At 37.0% G+C, this 23,347-nt stretch overlaps 1 protein-coding gene across 7 annotated transcripts in view; it reads right to left on the reverse strand.

Moving 5' to 3' along the window:
- Nucleotides 1-23,347, reverse strand: part of RIMS2 (regulating synaptic membrane exocytosis 2) — a 473,994-nt gene that overhangs the window by 40,198 nt on the left and 410,449 nt on the right. For 6 of the 7 annotated variants that reach the window (XM_064507622.1, XM_064507626.1, XM_064507627.1 and 3 more), the window contains one exon: nt 16,439-16,680. In XM_064507622.1, the coding sequence (XP_064363692.1) occupies nt 16,439-16,680 (242 nt within the window). The remainder of the gene's footprint in view (nt 1-16,438; nt 16,681-23,347) is intronic. The other variant, XM_064507628.1, reaches the window with a different exon arrangement.

The following is a 23,347-nucleotide window of genomic DNA, read 5'->3' on the forward strand; positions in this document are numbered from 1 at the left end:
CATTCTCCATATCCCCGATTACTACATTTTGCCTCTTCTTTCATCAGGAAGAAACACTGTGTTCACATGCCCAGTTTTGTCTTCAAGCCACTGAACAACCATAGCCTGAGGGCCTAAAAATGTAAAAGAGGTAAAACCTGTCTAGACCATAAGCACGCATAATTGTATTTTGTAATGAAGCAAAGAAATTTATAAATACCATCTAAATAGATATTGGCAATACATACCTCACCATGGTCTACTTACAGTTGTAACCAAACAATTTACCAATTTTTATCCAGTCTAAATGTTATCTGTGCATCTAGCTTTGATGTCAGAGTGAAAAGAACAGAAGTAACTCAATGACAAACAAAAGTGAGTAAGAGGAAGAATCCTGAAGGTTGTTGAAAGGAAGGACGCTGGACTTGAACTTACAGTGACAAAGAGGAAGAAAGTAAGGTGGTCAGAGCAGTGAGTTAGGAAGATTATTTTAATTCCCGAGTACACAAGGGCATGCCAACATACAGGAGAAACCAAGAAATACTGGAATGCAGGAAAGAAAATGAGTATACTACGTAGAACTGTACAGCATAAGGATAAGACTTGTCTATTTTAGGGGGTGGGGAAAAGGGAGGCAGGATGCTATAATATAGCATTTTGCCTGCTCTTCTTCCTGCTCAGGGCTCAGGCTTTTGCATATCAAAGCCTTAGTGAACTTTCAATCAGTAAGGAGTGGGCGGGAGTAATAGTCATCACTATGAAAACATTTACACACCTGCATGTGAATCACACCCTTCCCTCTTGGGACAGTTCTGGGGCCTTCTTCACTCATGCCCTAAATATATTAAATTCTACATATGATCTATATAGAGAAGGATCTGTAGATTGTTTCTGAAGCCATCTCTTGACAGATCAGAGAAGAAAAGCCCATACCGTGGTTACTGCAAATTTATGACAAAATGGACTGAAGAACCAACACAGTATAGAATAAATTGCATGGAAAAGTCATAGAAATGAAGTTGTTGCCTGGCTACCAAAGTCAGACTAGGCACTGTTACATAGTTACTTTCTCCCTGTGTCTCAATTTGGAAGGCAGAAAAAATAAAGCAGAATGACATGTATCATCTATACAGAACATATCAGTTCTCACCAGGAGAATTATAGGAATTAAAAACAGAGCAGTCTATTAATCCAGCTAGCCATTGCCACTGCCAGAGCAACAGTGTTCACTGTAGGACATACGGCCCATTCAGGACAGGATCAAAAACCCTGCTGACATGATGCTATTAGTTGCTCTATATTGCTTGAATTATATTTTCTAAATAGCTCAGCATGTCTACAAGGTACCATTAATTGTTAGGAATTAAAGTAATTAATGTACTAGCTTCATTTCTTGAGATTTGGCTTTAAATCTGACTGAGAGCCCAATTTACAACATAATCCCTCAGAAGGACATAAGAAACTTCACAATCACATCAAGCATCCAACTGGCAATTCTGTGTTTAGCCCAGTATAAGAAGTGAAGAAGATAAAAGCTCGATTCCAGGACAGAAATATACTTAACAATGTTAATTATCCTATTATAATACACTGATAGCCTAGTAACACCCAGAGCTGCAACCTGAAAGAGCAGCTCTAGCTGTCAGATGATAAAGTGACAGATATGAAACCCTGATAGCTATGTATGCCATTTCTACATTAGTTTCCTACAGAAAAGGTTCTTACACGGTTGTGCTATTTGCCCATCTGGACATTTTTCTCCTCACTAACTTTTGAACCTCCTAGACAATTGCAGCCAAGTTCCACAGCAGATAAGGGTCTCAGAGATAATAGCTTCCTACAAGTTTAATGAAAATAAATGCCTGCAAAGATCCACAAATTAGTGTTCCCGCTGAGAAGCCAGAGCTCTGGTTGGACTGTGCCAACCTCCATTGACACTGCTCTCCTCCCACTAAGCAGGGGACATGGGAGAGAGACAAGGGAGCTCTAGCAGTTTAGAAGATTTGATCAAGAACTGGGGTATGTTGCATGAAAGAGGTGAGATTACTGCATTGTGGGGACAAAAGGTGTAGACTCCAATAATTCTGACATCTCTGTAACGACTACAGTAAAGAGGAAATGAAAAAGCTAGAACATATTTATATGTATGTACATGTATATATATGTGTATATATATATTTGACAGATGTGTGTTCATCTCAAACTTATACACATATGTAAATCAGGCTTGATTGCTCTGAGACTGCTGAATCTAAATTTGTTTCACAGAATTGGACATTTTCCCTCCAACGCATCACACTTATCAATATCAAATTAAATGGGATACTCCAAAAAGGTACCAGTGTGTGCCTCTGTGCAAGTACCACATCTTAAATATCTTACTGAAATACATAAAAATTGAGACAAACTTTTAATTCAAAATAGGAAGAATATTTAACACAGCTGTCTTCGTTGTGGAGGGACTGCACTGAGGATGAGGCTATGAAACTATGATTTCCTGCCCCAACAAAGTAGTGATTTTCAATTACTGTTCCTGCCTGCTGGAAACAACACTTTTATAACTGTTCAATATTAAAAATCAACAGGTGATGCACTAACAATAAATAATTAGTGAGCCCAAACAGTAACAGAAAATGAATGAAGGATGGAAGGGGAGAGAGAAGAAAGCATGACACCTCATGAAAAAAGAAAATTTCCACCTGAGTCTCTCTCATCTACCCTGCTTTCTTGGAAGGATTTTCCTAGTCCCTCCAAGCAGTCCTATCAAGTTATCACTCACAAAAGATTTTCTTATATTCTTCCCCAGCTGCTTTTCTCCCTCTAACTTTTTTGTTCCTGATTCCACACTCTAACCAGCAGTTAAATCCATAGTCATTTAGTCCTCTCCTGTGCATGCCTTCCTTCTCTTTCACTGATATAATTGTTGATTTTCCCCAAACTCCACGTTCCTGACCTCCTGACACTTTTCCTTACACTAGAGTTGGCTCTGCTGCCTCATGCCGCTGTTCCTCCCCACCAATCACTTTGGCTTTCATGCTGTGGTTCACCTTTGATGAAAATGTTCTCAACAGACTGTCTGCTGCTGTTTTCTCACCACAGATGTTGAGCCCTTCATCCTGGATCTTTACATTTTTACCGGATATACCTTGCTAACCTTCCTTTGATATTGATATCATCCTGTGATAGTAGTACCTTCCTTTCACATTAAGATCAATGTCTTACAGGCCTCTGTAAGACATAAGAATTAATAGAAGAGTTTCTGTATTTTTAATCCTTAAGTCTTTTGTGTAGAAGCTAGATGATTCCCAGGAGGTTACTGTTTTCATGTTGGCCACTTCTTTTCAGTCAAATCCAAACTCTCTTAGCTGAAAACAATACAGCACAACAAAGTGTATTCACGTCTCTGGTATTTAGACACACTGGACAGACATATCATGACTCAGGAAGAGAGATGGAGAAAAAGCAGGAGGTGATGGGTTGAAGGCAGAACTGGAAAACTCAGTTAACTGTGCTGAGAGGAAGGAATGCAAACTGGCTAAAATTGACAAAGATTTATTAGCTCCCCATAACATATTTTCAGATGACAACAGAATTCTTGGTGATGTGCAAAAGAATTAACAAAAAACAAGTTCAAGGGTTTTCCTGAGTTTTACTTGTGTGATCCCTGATGGCAATTTCAGTCCATGACGTCCCTTTCACATTTTTATATAACTGGAAAGAAGAAGAAGAATGAAAACACAAAGAACTCAGAATTACTAATATGAAGATAGAGGCTGCTGCCGAATTTACATGCAAGTATTTAAGAAACACTCTGCCATCCACCTTATCCTCCTGAATTTAATTATCTTTGTGGTCTACTCATTCAAATGTAGTTCAAATTAGTCAGGGGGATATAAAACTACAAGGCGTTACAGAGGGTCTATACAGGCTGATAAACTCTACATATACACACTCACAAAGGGATGACTGCATGACACTTATTTTCTTAGACTGTATTTGTGGTAGTAAAGTCTACAGGGCCATGGCACTGGCTCAAGCACTGACCCACAATCACCTTCTCCCTTAGCCCCCTCCCCATCAATATTTTGACCAAGGCCAGCTAGAGCTCTCCCAAAAACGCACAGTTCAGGGAACACCATGGGCATGGGAGGATTCCAGCAGATTTTAGGGATGAGTAAGCCTTAAATAGGTTAGCCATACAGATCTCAGCCAGGCCTTCCTCTTAACAAGAGCAGACCCTAGTCTTTCTATTTTTCTGTACAGAGGTAGCCTTAAGCGACCATAAGATTGAGAGCTTTAGAGGCTCCAGAAAGAGACCTCCAGACTCCTTTTCATACATATTGTATATCTTCAAAAGCCACATGAGCTCAGGATGCACTAAGGTAAAATTAAGAATGGTAGAAAATTCCTTCCTCAGTCCAAGAAAACTCAGAATATGCAACACACAAAATTGGAAGATGTTTAAATTCACCTCTCTACTGAAAAGAGACAACAACCATGGTGGCAAAAGCCAAACACCAACTTGGACCATCTGAGAAAATTTATTTCAAAATTGCAAAGACTCCTCTTCCCAGTAGGATTCTGTTCAATAGTTTCTATAATCTGCCAAGACGCTGCCTGAGAGTAGCTGCTTAAATGGAATAGTAAAAGGCATGCAAGTTAATGACTTCTACTACGCACTGAGCACCTGCAGATATTTCTGTAAGGAAGTTGCTGAACTGGCTAATCAGTTCATTTTCATGCAGACTCACCTTCGACTTGTAGCTGCTGCCAGCACTTGACTGCTTTCAGTATACTCGCTGAATACGAAGGTCTCTTAGCTTGCGCGCTGGCTGAAGACCTACACCAGTATGGTGTTCAGCCACTGGGTAGCTAACAGCATAGCACAGCAAACAGTTTCTTGTTGCCTGACAGAACGGCGCAACTCTCCAGACTTTTATGCATTTTGCCTATTTAATTATGAGTGATTTTCTACACTACTTAGCATTTATGCTTTTACATAAAGAGGGGATTCACACAGGTGAATCCTTCACTTTGTGAAGGAAGCCATCCCTCTAACGCACCTTTAACTTAAGTGGGACTACTCATGTGCTTAATAGCAAGCACATGTACACATTTGCTAAGTTTCAACATTCATAAATAACACTTAATCTCAAAAATAAAATCAGAATGTATTGCAACAGGAAAACCATAAAAAGTCAGCCTAAACTTTTTTCTTCTCACAAATTATGCGTATTCATATAAAACAATTTTATTTGCATAGTCTAGATAGGAGCTCAAGTTTAGGTCAAGTAACGTAATTCAAGGTAAACAGAGATCAAAAACTGAAACAACTTTTCAATTGCCTACCAACCTCACCAAGGAACCGACCAAAAAGCCTGCTCTGCAGGATGCCCCAGAACAGCAGCAAGCCCCATCCAAGCTCAATACTAGCTGTGAAACACAGAGGCTGCATCTAACTGGCAAAGAGTGATATAAGAAAGAAATATAGCTGATATCAAGTGAGAAGAGGTTCTTCGCCCTACTCCAGAAACAGGTACATTTTGGTGAAACACAGGCAATGTTTTTAACTAGAACTTCAAGTTCAGTAGTGGTTTCCTTTGAGCTTTGAAGACCCTTTCAGAATGTATGAATTTTTACAAGATAAACTGTTCCAACCTGTGAGTTTGAGGCTTCAAAAATACAACTCAATCTTGCATATTCTTGAAATGACTGAAAAAATTAAAACACTAGTAAGTGGTGTAAAAATATAAAATGTTGACATTTAAATCAAATCATACTGTTTCATATGTATGCTTATTACAAAAGAATTTGTACTTTTTACTGATACACTACAGAAATCAATAATTAATACAGTATAAAAAAGATCTATAAAGATTTCTTCTGATGCTCTTAAACTACAGCACATTTTTATGCAATATTAAAGAAAAAGACTATTGCCTTGCTAGAACAAAAAGTACATTACAGTTTTTAGAAAATCTAGGACATACAGTTTCTATAAAAATCAGGGTATTTTTTAAGGTGTTAATATGTTATCTTTTCCATTCAATACATTAGTTAAATACAGCACTGCCTTAATCATGGCAGGTTTCACACAAAATTCTGCCTGAATTTTACATTTCACAAAATACTCAAGATATCCACTCTACAAAAATATCAATAGTCACTATTAATTAATTTAATTAATCACAGGGAAGTCATTTTTCCTTCACAGTACAAATTTATTCTTTACAGGTCTTATTGCAGCAAATATTACCAGGAGGAGTGCTTACTACTGTGAATATCTTCAATTAAGTCTCAATGTGATTTCACAGACTGAGCTAAAAATAGTTTTTGCTGGCACCAAATTCTACCTAGATAATGGCAAAATCTAAATACTACATTCCTATAATTAGGAAAGTGGATCAAATCTGAATATAACCTTTTGAGCAGAATTTTAATTCATATAAGAGTACATACATAATTTAGTATTTCATAGTGTATTCAAAAGCTTGTAACAGTAAAAAAATTCAGTTCCATTTCTACAAACACTTTCAGGAATAACTAAAAACTCTCTAAAACAGGTGCAAAAACACACTCCTTCCAATTGTTAAGAATTATTATGTTTTGATTACTTTACAATAAAAGCTGAGACTGCTAAGAAATATCTCCCAGAGATTCTGTTCATCTTATGCAGATACAGAAAGAACGTAAATTAAAACAGGAAATTACTTTAGCTGACAAAAGGGAAAAAAAAGACACTTTTTGCCTGTGTTCAGAAGTCATTCACCTTTTCCTAAATATTCCCTAATAGTAGGAATGGTTTGAGAACACATTCCGTATTTTTTCCTACCATGCCATGCTTTGAATGACAATCTTTTGCTTCTTAATATATACATACCTGAACATGAAAAGACAGCTTAACTCGACTTAAATATACCTAATAGTATTAGAGAAAATTCAACCATATTATTTAAGCAGTAATCAGAAGGCTATGACAGAAGCTGTACTGATATTTCAGAAAAATCTTAAAGGAATTCCTCAGTCATAAACTACTAAAAGAAAAAAAAATGTAGCAAAAATAGACAGGTCACAAGTATACGGCTTGAACTAGATTCTCAAGTTTCCACTGAATTTAGATGCATTTGTGACTTCTTCAAAACCCTCACTGTCCATTGTAAAAGCATTTGACTTTACTTCTTGGGACACTTTCATGATTTTTATGTTGAGACAATTATTTTACAAATTAGCTTCTATCCGTAGAAGCAAATCCCCATTTATTGAAAGGGTAATAATGGCACTGCTGACTGCATGGGCACTGTTAAAGTCATAATTTCAATACTGTGATATGACTTGCTAAAAGACATTTAATATTTCCTTCTCTGTAAGTACAGTGAAGGAAATCCTGTGTTATAAAATGCTGAATTAGAAAAGATGCAGCCCTAATGAATCTGTAAACACAAATGTTGCATTTGTTTTTGATGCTAGAACCATGTTTCTGATAAGAGTCCAAGAGCAAGGTACAAAAGCCCTCTTCTTGCTGGCCTTCAGAGATCTGCAGCAAATCTCCTTCCATGGCACAGCATCATTCAGTAAAGGTGCTCTATAGAAGCAATGCAGAGATGAATGTTATCCTTCTGGAATAATGCAATCACCTATTTTTAGCCATGTTAAAAATTGGCAATACTAGAAATACTATTTCATCTGAAAAAAAGTAAAATGGAATTTTATTCCCTAACGTATAAGCTCTATGCTATATAGATACACAGAATAATAATTACAGCTAAGTATCTCCGTATCTTTCAGGCAAACTGAAAAGTAAATAACTGGCAGGATAAAAGAATGAAATCACCTATAAAGTTCTTCTTTTTGCTCACAAATTTCAGCAGGACAAAATCAGAGTTCTTTTTCACAGAATATCTAACAAGAAATTCATATATATTATAATTCTTTACTTAACATGTGATGTAATATATATGAAATCATATATTTCACATCACACATTAAGTAGAGGATTATAAAATCACAAAAGGAGTTTTCAAACTAGAACTGTCTTATGGAAAGCCTAAATTATTCTGCTGAACAGCTCTCATATAACCTAAAAGAGAAATGCTCTGCAAATTGAATTAATTCATGAAGAACTGTGACTGTGATGACTTTGCTTATATAACAAGGCAAAGAACAAACCTTGTTTATTGCGAAAACAGAAATAAAAGAACTATAAACTTTTTTGGAAGAGATATATATTTTTTTTTTAGCAGGGATCTTACAAGAATTCTTGTGCTCTGAATAAGAAAAGACCGTTCAGCAGTATTCTCACCAAGAAAGATCACCCTACATTTCTCTCTATATTTATAATGCTAATTATGAAAACAATGAAAATCTGGTAGAAGGTCAAGCTAAATGTTCTGATCTCACTTACAGCTTTCTCCTTTTTTTCCTTATTAATGAGATCAAGTGGCAATATAAGCAAGTTGCTTTTCTAAGGAAAGGGTTGATAACATGGAGAATCATTTTTAGAAATGTTGGCAGAGTTTATTAATCATATAAATGCTTGCAACCAAGGGATTTAGCATCACCTTCACCACAGCTGGAAAGCTCACAGGTGGAAAGCTCACTGACTTGGTAACTACATATTATAGACAGAGAGAGTTCAATGAGTGTTCTGTGCTGGGGCACTATTGCTCAGCTGGTATACATGAGCTGCACATTCTGTCCAAAAATTAAGCCTTTTATTCTTATTTCTGTTTCTCATTAGAGAACTTTCTTCTCATCTGCCTGAAGTTCTGCTTACATATGGCATAAGGTGTCTCCTATGTGCTATACGTTAGAAGTGTCTTTCAGAGGACTACTTCTGTAAGATCACAGCTAGTACTCACTGGAGTTCAGCTCTGACACCTGAGTCACATATTTCTTTTCACAGCATGCGTCTCTCATAGAAACTTTATAAAATATTGGGAGTCAAATATGTACCTACCTTCAGAAAGACTGTTACGGACAGTTATATTAATTTTGTACTGCATTATTTTCTTCTTTCCTACCCTTCTCCTACCTACAGAAGAAAACTTTTTAAAACAAAAATCTATCAGTTCAGTAAAATGTAGTTAAAAGCTTGTGTGATCAGCCTTTTTAGTTTGTTATTAAGTATATTTATTTCTTAGAATACTCTCCATGGTTCATTTAGTAAAAGCTGATTAATGCTCTTGGCAATGTATTTATCATAATGACATTTTCTCCTTGATAGTGGATTCAGGTCACATTTCTCAAGTAATCAGTACGACAAATTGGCCTTAATCTCTTGTCAACAGCTAATCCTGTATTTTTCTCAATGTAATATGGGCTTACTCTGAAACTAAATCAGATTATACATAAAGAATACTGATACAAATTTAATACTGCACATTAGAGAAATTCATTAACATTACCAAACTGTCTCTGAAATGGGAGTGGAAATAAAAACCCAATACAAAAGGCTTGATTCAAATCACCTGAATTATATATGTGATTTAAAAAATTTAAAAGATATGGCAATAGTAGAAGTAGCACATCATAATTTTAGTTGCGGTTTGGGCCACATAAATTAAAGAAATAAATCTATTATTTATGAAATAACAGGAGTCAAATACATAACAGATAAAGAATGACAATGTATATTATGAAACCAAATATACATTTAGCTCAGGAATTTGTTTGCGTACCATAGTTTATCTCATTTTAGACACAAAAGGCAATTGATGTAGGTTCTCCTTCAGTTTCCAGTTCAGAAGTGATAAATCTCTTTTTATTTTTTTTAATAGAAAACATACATACTCCATGCATGGTAAAAGATCATTTTTTATATAAATCCCAGCTTTGAACTGAGAAATGTGAAATTTCATACAAGACGAATGTTCACAACAGACTCCCTTTAACTACTCTAGTAACTGAGGAAATTGCTCTATAGGCTATGTAAACAGTGCATGGCAGACATAACCGACACTCTTTTAGTTACGGATATAGCACTTTAGATTCTAGCTTCAACACTCTATAAACCACATAGAATTCAAAATTTGGCTTCATTAACACACACACAAAATAAAATTCAACTCAAGCTTTCTGCCCTGAGTTTGGCTTTGATTTTAGAGAGCTACTTCTCTTGCGGTTCTTGTTAAAAAAAGATCAACCTATAAAATACCAGAATTTCAAAATACTTTAACCTTGTTTCACTGGATTTACCCTTTGGACCTCTCCAGAATTTGTTAAAACGTAAGTGTCTCTGTTTGATGAACACCATTTAACACTCCCAAAGACAATTATCATTTTATTTGCACTGAATCAACTGATTTCTGTTTCCTTTTTACAAATAGATATAATTTCAAGAGTACAGTACCATAGTTTAACCACACTAAAATTATAAAAGATACTATGAGAATTCAGAGCACCACAACACACTGTCCCTACGACTCTACTCTCACAGCCCTATGGCCTCATTGGGACTTTGTGCCACAGGTGGTATCACTTTGCCAAAGTCTGTCTCTTTGCTAAAGAAGGGGCATTCTTTGTCTTGGTCATTAAAAAAAACAAAAACAAAAAATGAAAAACAAAAAAAAAACGTTCTTTAGTTCTAACGTGTTTTAAAACTTGCCTATGTCTTGACCGGCCTTGGATAATTTTTCCAACACTTTCCTACAACTTCTGCCTTGGTGGAGTTCACACATTAGAAACAGGATAATTAAGTTATATGGAGCAGCATGCCAGTCTACCCCCAGGGTCTCTGCTAGGGTTATGTGTGCAGGGCTTTCCAGAGTAGTGTACCTTGGCGTGACGCTCTACAGAGACACACAAGGGCAGTTTATTCTATTCAGACACATGGTCACAGCTCCCTGCTGTAAATGAAACTGTTTAGGCTATCGGATATAGTGAGCCGGGGAACATAACAGGTCTCGGCTAACTGAAGAAAAGATCAAAGATTTACCCAAGTAAAGGAGAGATGTTAACTACTTAAGGGAAGTCAAGACACCCAGGTATCCATCTGCCAGAGACCCCACATTTGAATCCAAAGGAAGATCTAAGATAGTGTAATCAGAAAAGGACAAAGATTTTACTCAGTAATGAAATATAACTGAGGGTTACAGGCTTAAACCTGCACGAAAGCCTGACCATCAGTTCTCTTAGAGCTGTCTGGCAGAAAAAGGACTGCATTCCAGATATGAATAGCTAAGCAAATACTGTTAGATGCTCATTAGGATTTGCATTTTGTCTTTTATTTTCCTCTGTAAAGGAAGCAGGTTTTTCACTGGGAAGAATGTCTGTGGAATCATGAGCTCAAGGTCACAGCACGAACCCTTTCTGACCTGCCAAATCTTAGCTTTTAGGAATGATAGGTTGAATCAAGCACAGGGAGTATTCCTTTAGCTATCTTTTATGCAGTGTAAAGGGTACAGGAATGAGAACTAAAGTCAATTCCGATTCACCCTGCCACTTCACTCCAGAGTATCTTGTCCTTTACTTAAGTCTTATACTACCAGACTTTCCAAAATCTTTGAAATTACTTTTGTCATCCAACCATTAGCTTGATTTCAAGGTCAAAGGAAATGCACAGATTTCCATGCTCTTTTTTAAACTTGGCAAAATACTGACCCTGTATTTTCTTGCACTTGAAATTTTCTTTAAATAAAACAATAGGCAAGAAATATCACAACAGTGATGCACATTGTTAGAAGGGGCAAAGTAATATGAACTTTCTGAAAATAAATTACAGCTCTTCTTTAATTACAAATGGAAACCAGAGAATGAGTCTTATCTATTTTTATTAATATTTTCTGTATTCTCATGATCTTAGCACTGACAATTTTTCTTCTATTCATTTTCCCACAGGAATAGTGATCCACAGAGCACCATTTAAGCTCTTTTCTTGTAATGGACATGAGGAAAGATGTCACCCAGCTTTACTGTATATTTGGATTCTTTTGCTATCATCGACTGAAAAAAGGTCCGTTCCAAGTGACTATCTTAATGAGGTTAGATCCAGACCTGTCCAACTTCTTGAATTATAACTTTACTTTCATAAATTAACCTCAATGGGCTTGGTTAGCAGATTTACTAGATTAGCAATTCTCTAAGCATTTTAAGACTGTATTATTATATCTGTCAGGAGAACACAGCATTGTTTATATTGCTTTTTCAGGTCTTTGTCATATTTCAGATGTATTCGGCTCTTTCTCTGGAGGCCTTCCAACACAGAATATACATTAACCATAACTGAATGAAATCAAAATACCTTTCTTAGGACAGAACACCAATTATATCTTCTCATATTTTACTTTTATTCCATTAAATACACTGGTATCTAGTTAGATACTCCATTAATTTTTCTAACATTACCGTTTGCTTTCAAGATACCCCTTAACTTAGAACTTACTCTCTTGCCTGCTTCACATCTTCTTTTATGCAGATCTGCTTGTTCATGGACATTATCATTTCTATATGTGATGGACTGTATCTTCTGATATTGTTCATGTTGCCTTCAATACTACTGGCCTTGTACTAGGTAGCTGTTTGCAGGGCATCTTAATGTCCTAGGGATTGATTTCCTGATAATTTTTTAATTGTTTCCTTCAACTCCTGCTAAGTTACAAACAGGCTCTTTTGAGTAACATTCCCTGATTGAGCTTTCAGAGCATCAGCTGCATTCTGCTCTGTACTACATGGTACCTCTAGTACTATCAGAGAACTAAAGAGAACTAAACTACTTTCGTATTTTAGTCAGGAAATAGAAAACAACGTATTGTAATTCCTATTATCTGCTCTTCTTCCTCACAGATTTTTCCATGTGAAATGGGGGCAGGAGGGGAAAAACCAGTAGAGAATTGTTACCTGAGATGGCAAAAAAGTTCTCCTTCTCTCAACTTTTATATACTTTTTTGTGTAACAAAAGGAGATTGTCCTTTTTGCCCTTTTCTCCTTTTCCCAGATCTTACTAATTGGTAGTATTATATTTCACATCAGTATATGCTGAATATAGTCTGCAAGCAGGTCCATGCAGAGACTGTGATTTCATACATTCTCTATGTCATCTAAATTATTAAGACAGTTACTCTCTTTCTTTCCCTTGGTAACAATAAACCAATATACGCTCTACTCCCCAAAACACAAGCAAGAATTCCTGCTTGAATAAGCTAAAAGAATTAAAGAGTAAAATAAAAAATACATTAATTTGTATATATTTATAATGTCAATTTCCCAATACTATGCCTAAATAACATGAGATCATATATTGATAAAATATTGAAAGAACAGTAAAAATGGACTGCCTGATTCCCAGTCCTGAAAGCAATCATAATAACCTACTTTCAAAAAATTTCTGGCATAAATCTAGTTATAAAATACAAATGAAGAAAATTACTGAAATACAATTACACTTTACAAGACACTAGAAAGAAATTTTAGAGACACTGATAGACATTTCTTTACTGACTTCAATATGTGACACAGTTTATAAAAACTTAGTGGCTATAAATATGACAAATTTTTGTAGATCTAGTATTGTTGTTATCTCCTGACACCAACATGCTTTGACATTGCTATGTCAACTAAAGAGATACCTGGCTGACCACTTGAGCATACTGTCTTCAGCAATTACCTAAAACCCCTTCGTACTTCAATTAGTTTCTATAGAACAGTGCCTTGCAATGTGAGCATCACCTGTCCTTCAGTTACAGAACTTACAGGAAGTCTACAGCACAGTCAGTATTTTGATATCAGGCCTTCTACCAATGCTTGTGTCAACACATGATTTCTTTGTACAGGCATTTAACATCTGAAACGAACATAATGTAATAAAACAGGGAATACTTATACATTCATTAAATAAATAAACTGAAAGTTTTAAACCTCTGGCATTCATGTATAACACTGGTGCCCAATATTTTCTTTAAGATGTGCCAAGGGACAGACATTAAAGATATGCACAACACTTCTTCGTGACGTGACCTCCCCCTCTCCTAGCCAACAGGCTATCACCTTGTATCGCTGCAGACACATCTCTGCACATGTACTGCTGCCAGGGACCAAATGATCTCTGACGTGGTCACTGGCATGCTCACCATATGGCCAGCATGCATGTATGACTATGACCCAATTATTTAAAAAAAGCACATGCCTGTCACAATAGTGACAGCCACATGTGGCCACAGGACAAGCCCCTTCGAGTCATGGGATGGGAGATAACTCAGGACCATTTGCCTAATAGGGCAGCAGGAGCTGGTGTGCGCAATGGTTGTGTAAGACAACCCACGTCCAACCTAAATACATAGGTTATACATATACATATACATATACAGGGCCTTTTCAGAAAAAGACAGCAGGAGCGGGGCCATGCTCTGCATGCAGAGTCCTGACAGCAGTAGGACTTCCCTGAGCACAGACCTCTCCCAGAGAGGAGCAGAGGGAGAATGACGGCCTGCCAAAGCCATGCAGATCCCTCTGGTCTCTGCTGCAGCTGTAACAGGACTGAAATACGTTTCTGTATTCATGAGTTTTTCAGAACACCCCATTCATAGTGAATGGGTCAAGAGAACTTGCATAAATTTGAAAGACTTACATTTCACATTTGTCCATAACTACACCATCTAATCAGTTATTGGGCAACTGACTGGATATAATAGCAAGAGAGAAGCTTCAGATTAAAAGTATCATCCCAAATAACTAATTCAGCATGGTATTTAAATCAAGTCTAAGTAAGCCGTACAGTGATACAGATTCTCTCTAGTGCTGAGAAACTTGTAGGTGAAAAGCATACAAAGCACATCCTTCTTGAATTCATTTAATATCTCTTACATTAAGACAGACCAGATTAGATCAGAACTAGTAATGCAGTGCATTATATTTGACTTGACATCCACATACCTGTGTGATACAGTTGATACAGTTACATACCTGTTTACTATCACATAAGCAAAAATAACAGATTTCTAGGTGCGTATACAGCTAGGTTTTTTCCTACACATTTCCCAGATCTGTATAAAGATGAATTCATCTTTCCCCTCATTCATTTGAGCTTGGAGAAAATACATGTATGAAACTGCCATTTCCGTAACCAGCAATTGAGCTGGTAAGACACCATACTCCTGCAAAAATCTGCCTACTGATGGAGTCATCAGTGCTTGCACGATTTTCAGAGCTTGCACTATGTACGTTCTTTTCCCTCTGCATCATCATTCTCTCCTTTCTCACACAGTGTCCATAAGATGCACACTCAGATCTCCCTGCTCTTTCTGTGCTCCCCCTTCTGCTGCACCTCTTTCTTATTCTTCCTTTCAGTGTCTCCTCTTTCCCTTTCTACTCCGCTGAAGTTTTTAAGTCCCCCCTTACAAAATTTTACTTACAAAAATTACTACAATTTTTGACATTGCAAACCATCATTTTACTCCATTTACTTGAACATTAAACCTCTTGTCACTTCAGTTTCACCATAAAAATTGCAAACTTGTCGAAGAAGTGAAAAATCTCTTATTAATGCTTGAAGAGTGTTTAGCACAACGGAGACCTTCAGATGGGACCACATACTGTTAAACACTATCTGTAAACTGATGTTGAACCATACAGCAACATTACACCTGTTTTGCTTAGACACTGAATATATAACGTATCTCATGTATATATAACTTTAAATATATGTATGTGCATATCTATATGAATTGCTTATTTATGGATTTATGTAATTTTAATACAAGTAATCCTGCTTCACACAAAGTACACTAGTTCTACGCAGCTTCCTTAATTGACAATGAGAGCTTTTCAGAGTGCATTATATGGATTTTCCCTGAAATAGGCGGAATAAAAAAAGTGGATAAGATTTTAATTGCTTTGAGTGTCAACACAGAAAATCTGTTCATTTTTCCAAGGTAAAATATTTCATTAACAAATGTTAACTGACATAACCAGAAATAAGGAAAATCTATACTGATGGTGAATATGCTTGAAGGCTGAAAAGAAAGGAATTAAAAAGCAATAAAATGGTTGTACTAATGCAGCAAAATGTAATATACAATCTTGCTCATGAAAATTGTTTGGTTTCAAAATGAATGTCCCATGTTCAAATATGAGAAAAAACATTGACATATGCAAGCACTATTTGTAACAAAAGAGAAGGAATTTTGCAACTGCATTTTATCCATCCTTCACAAACTACCAATAAGAATTCCCCAAACATAAGTACAGCAGCTCACGCTGGTTCCTGAGAAGCAAAGGGATTATTGCATTAAGTCGGTTCTAGCAAGTGGAAAAATACAAGCCTCAGTCCAACCTGAAAAGGATCTTTGCTAAAAAAAAAAAAGTTTAGTAAATGTCCAGACAATTAAAATGTTTGACCAATTTCTTCTCTCCCTAGAATATTGTTAATGAGGCAATGTCAAGAGGATATCCAAACAATTAAATTGCAATACATGAATAATACATACATTTAAATCATAATTCAAGAGAAAAAAAATCCAGTTCCTACCAGTCTGGCTGAGTTGTGATGTGCTGCGGCTTTTTCGCGACAGGCCCACAATGGCGACCATCTTGGCACCAATGCTGGAGCGTCTCTTTTTGCTGCCACCACCAACAGTGCCCACCGCCGTGTCCGACTGGCTGCCATCGTTCTTGTCGAGTGTGTACATGTCCCCGCTGATGCTGGTGCTCTTGGTCATGTTCTTTCCTGAGGCGCCCATCTGTCTGCTTTGCATTTTGGATGTAAAGACACTGTCAGCCAGTGGATGGATAAACAGTGCAGACAAAGAAGAGTAAAAAGGGGAAGACAGAAAAGGACAGGTTTCAGATGGAAAGTTTTGGGACACTGGAGGGCAAAAGCAGCTAATTCACACAGGTAGGGTTTGTTTTCTTAGAGGTAAAGAGGAACAACTTTAATTGTTAGGTTCTTGTTTGGTGTCCTGTAAACATACTTGACTCATCCAAATTTTGTTTTAAACAGTAAGCTCTTATTTACTGGTTGTCATTACCAGCAAAAACATATCAGTGATTTAATACATTAGGATACTGTATATAGAATTTCTTTAAAATAATATGCAAAAAGACCAGTATGTTCATACACATTTTTATTTAGTTCTTAATGATTTCAGTGTTGCTCTTCCATATTTCACTTATCAAACACAATTATTTGTTCCTCTAGTTTATCAACTAAGTAGACTCTGAGAATGGCTTGAGAAAAATTGCCTGGGCCAGGCAAGAAAAACAAAGCAGTAAAGCACAGAAAATGTCATTTACAGTGCTGCTTTTTTCAACAGGAAACCAGAGGTGCAGAAACCCAACACAGATGAATAGTAGTTACATGTGAATTTTTACCTGATCAGACTTTTCTTTGTTACTAGAAAGTATTGCACTATGTTGATATCTCATTATAATAGCCTATAAACATAAATAGTCAATAGCTAATACATTTCCATGCTTTTCCATATGGTAGACCCTTCAGTAAGCTAAAGCAAAGGCACCTCCTGGCTCCCCTCTATTGTTCTGATGATCCTTCTGCACTAACTATAGTGCGTGATTACTTGAGAAAGATCTGAGAATAGGGTAAAAAAAAGGCTACCTTAAAAGAAAATTTTCTTCAATACAAAGCTAATCTAATATATTATTGTCCCCATCTCTCTTATATGTCTCTTCTATGCTTTTCTTGAGATTCATCTATCATAGTATCAAGTTTTTACCTTTGTCCACACTCTTTCCTGTTGAGCTGGACATTTGCTGTCCCCCTGAAAGTGCCATTATCTCCAAGTATTAATTGTCACTGTAGAAACGTAAGTACTGAAACACTGAAAGTGTTTCCTGATGTTCATTACTGTCCCAGCTTTTAGCTCTTATGACAAGTCATTTGTTTAATGATAATTTCTTCTGTTAAAGGTGCTGACATCTACAAAATATGTTATTTATCTGTTTATTTAAACAGAAAAGACACTTCAGAAATATACAAGTAAATGAAATGTTTTAATGAGAGCAGATCAAAAGGACACTGTACACAAATGCAACAGTGAGGCTACCACATCCCAGGACGTATCAACCGAAGAAAAATGTTTTCAAGCCATCAGACAGAAGGTCAAATTGTGGGCAGCCTGACACATAGCAGATCAGGCCTGATATCCTAGTGGCCCGGGTTAAGGGACTTTTCCCTTGCACAGAAATGAAAGTCTGCAGTGAGGATAGCAGTACACATCCAAATATTGCACTGCAATGTGATATGTCTGGAGAAATACCCAGACTGGAAACTTGAAAGCACATGCAGGCCTGATAATATACACAAAGGATATTTTAATTTTACTGAAACTTCCTGCACAGAACTTAGATCTTTATTATGCTATTCAATATGACATATCTCATTAATAAGGCCATGCTAGATGCGGTGCCAGGCAATCCATAGAGAAAAAAAATGTGGGATATTTCTGGAAATCATGGGAAATAATTAATTAAAATCATCACTACATAAAAGCTAAAAAAGGTTATTTTTGCTTTTTAAATATTTTTTCCAAAACATACAAAGGCTATTCCTAGAGCTGTGAGGCTTTACCCCTCAGCAAAGGGCTCTAGAATAGATTTTATTTATGAATTCATACATACACACACACAAACTTGGTTCTCTGCCCAGGGGAGTGTGAAAATAACCCAGGTTCCCTGAGATGCCCGCTCTGTTGGCTGGGGAATAGTTCTGCGATAGCTGTGATTCCTTTCTGTGCCTTTGGGCTGAACAGAGAGGTTATGAAAGTGCTCACACCTGGCATGGGTAATTTTTGACTCCTTTGCTTATAGTTAGGCATAGCCACACTGTTTTCCTCTTACCTATAATGGCTTAAATCTATTTCAAAAAAGGAAGGTAGCGTTCCTTCTTCACGAAGTTTGACAATAAACGTGCTGTCGATAAAACTTGTCCAATAAATTAATACAGTGCCCTCCAAAGCAAAGACATCACTGGGTCCCTTCCAGCTGATTCAAGGGGAAAAGAGATGAGGCATCGGATTTGGAACAGTGATCCAACTATTTAAGATATTTGAGAGCTATCTGTAAAGTTTTTGCCCTTTGGTTGATAGCTGCATTTGCATGAGAAGACAATATGCTTGGAGTCAAGCCACAGCATGAACAGAGGAAAATACAGGAGCTGGTTTATCCAGGAAGCAGACCTTATGCACAATGTCAAAAAACACTGGGTGTGCTTCCTAAGGAAGTTATCAGGGAAAATCTGAGTTAGCATCAGCAGCTGGACAAGCACAAAACAAAGCTGAGAGATAGCTATAGTGTCCTTAAATGGACAGATAACAACAAAGGTTCGAAATCAGTGATAACTGGAAAGTTGTTTTCATATCCTTTTTCACCCCTCCTTCTTATTATATGTTAGTACATATATTTGTAAATTTAACACTAAGAAAAGAGTGGGATAGGATGGGGGTAAACAAGAAGGCACAGAAGAAAAAAAGTGAATCTCTATGTTGGGGGCTTTTTAATGCTATGACAACTCATTCATAAGATGATTATATCACATGCTATATTTTCATTTAAACTAACACCTTTAGATATTGCTTCATTGAAAGGAGATGCTACAGAAAGTAATTCTCAGTTTCAACACTATTCTGCATATAACAAACACCGAAAGAGTTAGGAAGGACAGTGTCAAGAAGAGCTCATATCTTCAACATTATCTTATGCAAAATTCTTCTAAGAATCAGAAAATTATAGCCATTTAACCTTTAATGCTATTTTTAACCCATGTTTTCTAAGGGAATATGATTAATGTGAAAGTGTTGTCTGACAGGTCTGCTTCTTTTCAATAATTTTTAATCAGTTGTATTGAAATTTGACACAGGAGTAGAACACTAGAGCTATTTAGTTCTTGTTGTTGAGCTGTTTTTGAAAACAGATCCTTGGAGAGAGACCTTCCCCTTTGGGGAAAGGCTGTAGCATAAGTCTTTATTCAGTCTCTGATATTTCGCATGAGATTTAATTCTTATAGCACAGGTTGACGGGAGGAGTATTATTCCTACTGTTTGCAGAACAACCTATTCCACTAATGCATTTTTCAAGAATGACATCCAGAAAATCAGTAGGTTCCTGTCATATTGTTTTATAAGTGATATTAACCCTTAGGAAAGGTCATAGCAGTGAGAACAGAAATCTGTTTTCTCATAGAACTTGTACTGAGAAGAAAGCTCCCATTTCCTTAGTCTAATGTGCCTTTACCACATTGAAGTACTTCATGTGCCGTTGCCAAAGCTATATAATTCTATTACAGTGCAAAGGATTGCAACGATTACCCCTATTAAAGAAAACAATGTGCTTAAAAAGGTTGGCATGCAAACAAAGCTGCTATAATTTCACCAGGCAGTTAATTATGAAAGCACTATGCATTAGAAAGATCTCTTCCTTTGTTGCTGTTTAAGGGCTTCAGTATGGCAAAATGAAGATTTGCACTGTATACCTGCTAACAGTGAGGTAGACTTCATTCAGCCAGGTTCTGTTGACCAACTAAAAAAAGCAGGAGTGAGAATTCAAGTAAGGAAAGAAGAATTTAGATTTAGAATTGTGTGGGTATCTCAATGCTAGTACAAATGACTAATATTGACAGCTCATTCACAAAACCCTGCTTTTTTCCAATAGGGCTCTAAAAATATTTCCTTTAATTCAAGGTTTTTTTTTCTTTTTCCTGAAAAAAAACCAGCAGGGAAGACATCTTTGCTATGCTCCCACCTAGCCACCTACCACTCCTCCTTGAAAAAGCCATCACATAGCAGTGACTTTATCTTTCTTTGATCCCTCTTTCTCCACGAAGGTTTGAGGACTAAGTACTAAGAGGGTTTCGAATGGCTTATAGTGCCATTCAAAGTGTATCTGAAGTGCTCATGAGCAGAATCCTTGATCAACACTCTGAACCCAAACCCCTTTTATACTTTCTGGCCATCCAAGCCCTCACTCACTAATCAGTCTTGGTAGATGTTTGGTGATCCTCCCCCTCTACCTAGCCCTGGTGAGGCCACATCTGGAGTACTGTGTCCAATTCTGGGCTCCCCAGCATAAGAGAGACACGGAGCTACTGGAGAGAGTCCAGCGTAGGGTTATGAAGATGACTAGGGGACTGCAGCATCTCCCTTATGAGGAAAGTCTGGGTGAGCTGGGCCTGTTTAGTCTGGAGAAGAGAAGACTGAGAGGGGATCTTATCAGTGTATACAAATATCTTAAGAGGGTGTCAAGAGGATGGGGCCAGACTCTTTTCAGTGGTGCCCAGTGACAGGACAAGAGGCTATGGGCACAAACTGAAACACAGGAAGTTCCATCTGAATATGAGGAAAAACTTCTTTACTGTGGGGGTGACAGGGCACTGGAACAGGTTGCCCAGCGAGGTTGTGGAATCTCCTTCTCTGGAGATATTCAAAACCCACCTGGACACAATCCTGTGCAACGTGCTCCACGTGACCCTGCTTGAGCAGGGGGGTTGGACTAGATCATCTCCAGAGGTCCCTTCCAATCTCAACCATTTTGTGATTCTGTGATCTTCTCCCATTAAGCTATCCCTCTACTAAGACTGTTTTGTGACAGTGCCAGAAATGGATTATTCCCAGAATAAATAGGGTGGCTTATTTCAGGTTTGGTTCCTTGCCAAAGTAACAGTACTATGAAAGGGACTTTGAAGTAAAACAGTAAATCCCACAACCTTTTCTCTTAACAGGAAACAAAACTGATTTATCCATTGAGTTTTCTTTACATGTATACACATCCACAAACACACATATCTATATCATCTATATCTATATCTATATAGTCTACCTATCTATATTACTTCTCAGGTCTATATGTCTGGATTCTAATCCATAAGTTTGGACCCCTGTATATTAATAAACAGCTAGTGGCAGCATGTAATAAAATTAAATTTAGCTGTAAATTATAAATATGTACATAACTTATGTCATAGGTAATACGGACACATGGATGTAAGGTGATGCCAAAACTGTGTAAGACTTGAAAATGCTTTTATTTTGGGAAACTGTGAAACCTGGAACATCTAAGTACATACCACAGTATTTTAAAACTGACTTTAAATAAAAGTAATCTATGAGACAAGGAATAGAACGGAACTAAAAATATAGTTTTCAAGGTGCCACGTAAGATATTTATCTTAAAAAAAAATCCTTTAAAATGAGAATATGTACCTAGATGGGGAGAAAAAACTGAAAGGTAAATATCGAAGAATCAACTATGCTATTCCCAATCACATGTGAATAATAACATAATTATCACCCTTATTAGAATCCAAAGATGAACAAGATCATTACAGAAACTCCTGCTGCCTGGCAGCCTACAGCAACAGCAACAGAAAACAGAGTGAACCGGACAAGCTACTGACCTTGGCTTATTCGGGCACTACCTAGAAGTCAACAAGAGCAGGGTGGTGGGCAAAGCTCACAAGGGAATGTTGCTACCTGAGTTACCCCTAAATTCAGGAAACCACTTGAAGACACTCAGAGCTGTGGAGAAGTGTTTGCACAAGTACGAGAGAAACTCCAGTGAGATGTTTCAGTGCTTAAATTTTCAAGAGAGTAAAGAAAAAGGAATGATTCCTCTACTTGGCCCTCCCCTTCAGCCTTGTTCTTTTCTAGCTCTTCTCAGTTGTGGGAATTAGTTTTATACACCTGTCCTAAAATATAGTATTCCTCTGTAATCTCTTCACTAACAGAGGGAAGACTAAAATGCAAGTTAAACGACGTAACAGCTAAGTGTAAAACAAACCCTGAAGTCTAATCATCAGTCAGAACAGTCTACGTACAGCATACTCAAGACAGGTATTTGACATATTTGTACTTTCCCAAGTGATAATTATTCCAAATAGTCAGGGTTAAGTTGAACAAGTTGGCTTCCTATGTATTCTACAACGTATTTTCTTCAACTATTTGTGGCCATATATGCTACAGATAAATTTTAAAGGAATACATTCCCAAAGAATTCAGCAGAAAGATGCTCTTCAAAACAAACCAGAGAAAAATAATACATAAGAAAAGAAATTAAAAGGCATCTGTGTATACATGTAATTTGAAGTCATTAGTGGAGAAGAAATACCCTAAGCTTCTGATATATTCTTAAAAATATACTGGGCTAGACAGCTGAAGGGAGTCAGAATGACAAATACTCAGCTAAAGGAAATTTAGTATGGTCCTTATTGTCAATGAAGAGCCCTCTACCACATCTATAGTAGTAAATAAAAGAGTCTATTCTTTGACCTTGAGACCTTGCATACACACAGCTAATTTATACCCTCTCCAAAACAGGGTTTCCTCAGACATGATACCTACTGGAAATAGTCCGTGACTCATGCCATGTCCTGAATTGTACCTGGGCATTATCTGGGAATGCCAACTGTCCTGCACAAAGGTGTGCCAAG

This window comes from Dromaius novaehollandiae, chromosome 2, assembly GCF_036370855.1.
Source record: "Dromaius novaehollandiae isolate bDroNov1 chromosome 2, bDroNov1.hap1, whole genome shotgun sequence".
NCBI classification, from domain to species: Eukaryota; Metazoa; Chordata; class Aves; order Casuariiformes; family Dromaiidae; genus Dromaius; species Dromaius novaehollandiae.